This window comes from Rutidosis leptorrhynchoides, chromosome 3 (genome assembly GCF_046630445.1).
Source record: "Rutidosis leptorrhynchoides isolate AG116_Rl617_1_P2 chromosome 3, CSIRO_AGI_Rlap_v1, whole genome shotgun sequence".
NCBI classification, from domain to species: Eukaryota; Viridiplantae; Streptophyta; class Magnoliopsida; order Asterales; family Asteraceae; genus Rutidosis; species Rutidosis leptorrhynchoides.
In genome coordinates, this window is record NC_092335.1 from 168,422,829 (window position 1) to 168,426,571 (window position 3,743).

The 3,743-nt window shown below is 29.8% G+C and overlaps 1 protein-coding gene across 1 annotated transcript; it reads left to right on the top strand.

Moving 5' to 3' along the window:
• The first annotated feature begins 2,401 nt into the window (after positions 1–2,401).
• Positions 2,402–3,443, top strand: LOC139900590 (F-box/FBD/LRR-repeat protein At1g13570-like). The gene is made up of 2 exons (XM_071883356.1): positions 2,402–3,251; positions 3,340–3,443. Exons 1-2 carry the CDS (start codon positions 2,402–2,404, stop codon positions 3,441–3,443), a joined length of 954 nt encoding a protein of 317 aa, XP_071739457.1.
• Positions 3,444–3,743: the final 300 nt, after the last annotated feature.

Sequence of the window (3,743 nt, forward strand, 5' to 3'; positions counted from 1 at the left end):
ACACTTATAAAATGTCAAAGTTTATGCATTTAATTAATACTTATAAAATGTCTAGCTTTTTGTGGAAGACAACTCTCTAATATCGAATTAGTGCAAAGTATCATCTTTCTATAGGAACTGTATCTACATATACTATTTCTTTGTTTCCTAAACCATTTCAAAATTCAAACCTTGGTTAACTTTTAGTAGCATTCAATCATTTTGGTATGCTGAGGTGATTGGTGTCTGTTTTGTATTGATTGTTGGTATTTTGGTCTGTTGTTGTTTTTGGTTTTGGGTTAGAATATACACTTCCCATTTATTGTAATTGGTGATGTATTAATATATTATTACCTTTAAAAAAAATAGATCATTTTGGTCCCATTTAGTTGTTACCTGATGTTGCGTAGAAAGCACATTAGTTGATGTGTACTGCATGAAGAACTTGGGCTGTGCCATATTGATCTGAAAAGTTTTAGCATATAAGCATGTTGCTTTTTGCAATAAACTTACTCTTTCTAATTAGAATATATGCATTAATGTTAATGCTACTACAAACATTTCTAATAATGTATCAAGGAGGGTTATGGTTACTCATATGAATTTAATTTGTTTTCATTATTTATAATTTATTTTCAGTATCGATTTCTCATTTTTGAAATGCATTACTTATTTCAATTTGTTTAAATTGTCATCTACATACATATCTACTCTATATGTTATCAAATTTAAATTAACCAAGTTTCATATAATATTGCATGTAGTGGATGTAATAATGCTATTTTATAAAACTTTCATATATTTAATTTGAACAAACCCTTGAATTCACATATCTTACTAAAAAATAGTTACAAGCAAATAATTTTTATTTTATGAGTGGATGAGTATATTGCATTACTAGGATCTATATACATTTGTGCTTGAAGGTTTGATGTACACATTTTTCAATTAAAATGAAAGATTGTTGTTAAAAGGAATTGTTACATTAATTATGAGAATTGATATCATTCATCGAAACAAACGCAATCATATTATGTTATGATGTTACTCATAAAGTTTTAGTAACTATTACTTTATGGATTTTGCTAACGACAGTACTTAGGATTAACGTGTATAAAATAACTGTGCAATTTAAGAAGTGCCACTTTCAAATCAGTAAGTAAATGTTCAGCACAACCCTTTAAATCACACTAACGATAACCATATGGGTGGTTGTTAGCAAGATTCTTATTTTATTAGTCTTTTTTCTATATTTTATTTTAACGTGAAATATGGGTTCTCTTTAAAGAGATTAATTGCTTTATATATGTATGTGAAATACATGTCTCAATAATAGGTTGTAATGTAAGCTTTTATGACAAGGAAAATAATAATTGTGATAAAAATTGAAAGAAAGTGGCGGGAGAATAAATGCAATTCATTTATTCCGACCAAGGTAAGTACATCAATATGTTTATAAAAACAACGAAAATTTTTTTTAGTCAAAATCCGTGGTTCCACGGTTCATTAAACTAAATGAATTTAACATTTACATTTACGTAATACCTAAAACATATCATTAAACTGTTTCGTTTAAACAAACCCGTGATCTCACGGGTCATTTCACTAGTATTTATTTATTTAATTAATAGTTTCTATATATAAAGTTGACGAGTTTTAGGAGTTTGATTTAGGTTTGGACTCTGTTTTATGCGAATTCATTATTTCAGTTTCTTAATACGGAGTAATATATTTTCTGGAGTTTTATCTCTATCGTATACAGTAGAAGAAGAACGTTTGTCTCCAATTATTTTCTGTACGACACATCATATCAAGGTTAGGGTTTCTTCCTTATTTTTCATATTTTATTTACTACCATAAAAATAATTACAGAGATTAATGAAACAATTATAAGCCTCTTAATTTTATCAAATCTTGTGATGTGATATGGTGCTTTTATGTTACAAGAAAGATACAGAGATTATTTGGGAAAAGGGGTTTTAATTACAAGTAAAATAGAGTGATTATCTTAGTGTAAATTTTAGTGCGTCAACGTTTGTCTCCAATTATTTTCTGTACAACATCATATCAAGGTTAGGGTTCTTCCTTATTTTTCGTATATTATTTACGACCATGATAATAATTACAGAGATTTTATGTAACAATAATAAACCTCCGTATTTTATTATGTGGGAAAAGGGGCTTTTACAATTAAATTACAGTAATCTTCTTAGTGTAAAATTTAGTCATCAACTGTGTAGTTTGCACCAATCTTTTTTACTCTTTATCGCATTGTGACATTAGACCTCCTTGATTTATCATTCCATTGATTTTTATGACTAAAGCTTATCCTCTATTTTTTTTTTATAACAGTTGTATTTATTTGCATACAATTTCGATTACAATACAATGCACATAAAGATCCAGGAATATTTTTAGAATAATGGAACCAGCTCCCGTGAAACGTAATGCTTCCAAATCAGCATCTGAAGATATAATTAGCAGAATGCCGGAGGATGTGATAGCTAATATTCTAGATCGTTTGCCGATACATTATGCGGTCAGGACTTCTATCTTGTCAGGAAACTGGAGGTTCAAGTGGACTTTACTCAGCAACGTCGTATTTGACAAGGAATTCTATGAGTATTTGAAAGGACTAGGAGGTGAAAATAGGTATGATGAGAGGAATATAATTAGTAGACTTCTTTTTCATCTTAAAGGTTCCATTACAAAGTTTGATCTCTATATACCATATAGAAAGGTATTGGATGTTAAGGATATTGATCATTGGGTGATGTTCTTGTCCAAAAAGGGAATTAAAGAGTTTAATTTTAAAAATATAAATATAGATATAAAAGTAGAACCTCTTAAGTTGTCTACCCATCTTTTCTCTTGTGTGAAGTTACAATGTTTGACACTTTATAACTGTTCTCTTTACCCCGCACCCACTTTTTGTGGTTTCCCAAATCTTTTGAGCTTGGACTTGCGTCATGTAGCATTTAAGAATGGAAATTTTGGAAAAATTATCACTCAATGTCCATTGCTTGAATTATTGAAAGTTAGTTACACTAATCTTATTGGAAAAGTAAAAGTGGTTGAGATTGCAAAGCTTACAAATCTCAAATCGCTATCCATCCCATTGTGTCAGCTTGACACCGTAGGAATCTCAAATTTCTTAGTTTATAACCTTGTGGGTCATTTCTCAAAACTTCAAGAGCTTAAGTTGAATCTTTTTACGTGCAAGGTATTTGAAATTTGGATATTTGAAATTTTTGTATTTACATTATATTGCTGTAAATGGTGTATGAATTATGTTGGACACTAGTCCAAATATATGACAAATCATTTAGTAGACAAAGTCAAATTGACTTGTGCATGTAGGCTCTGCCCACTTGTTTGCTTTTCACATGTATATTTCATCTAAGTCAAAAGTTGCTAGTAGCTTCTACATGGAGGTTGGAGTGGACAAAGTAAAATTGTCTTAGGATTTTGGTTGATACTTGTCCAAGTTCCATGCATGCATGAATATGCTCAAGTATATATATGTGATATTGGAGAGGATAGAAGGACATCCACAAAAATAAGATCACAAAGAGAAAGAAAAACATAGTTGATAGGTTTATCAACGGAGTGTGTTTATTTGTGAGGCCGAGAGTTTATTCTTGTAAGGATTGTAAAAGAGTGTACGGAAAACTTAGATTTTAAACTAAAATCTAAGGGGCTTGGGTTTGGGTTAACTCATAGTGTACTTTTTCTTGTATCGGGTTCTTTTATATTATAAGAAT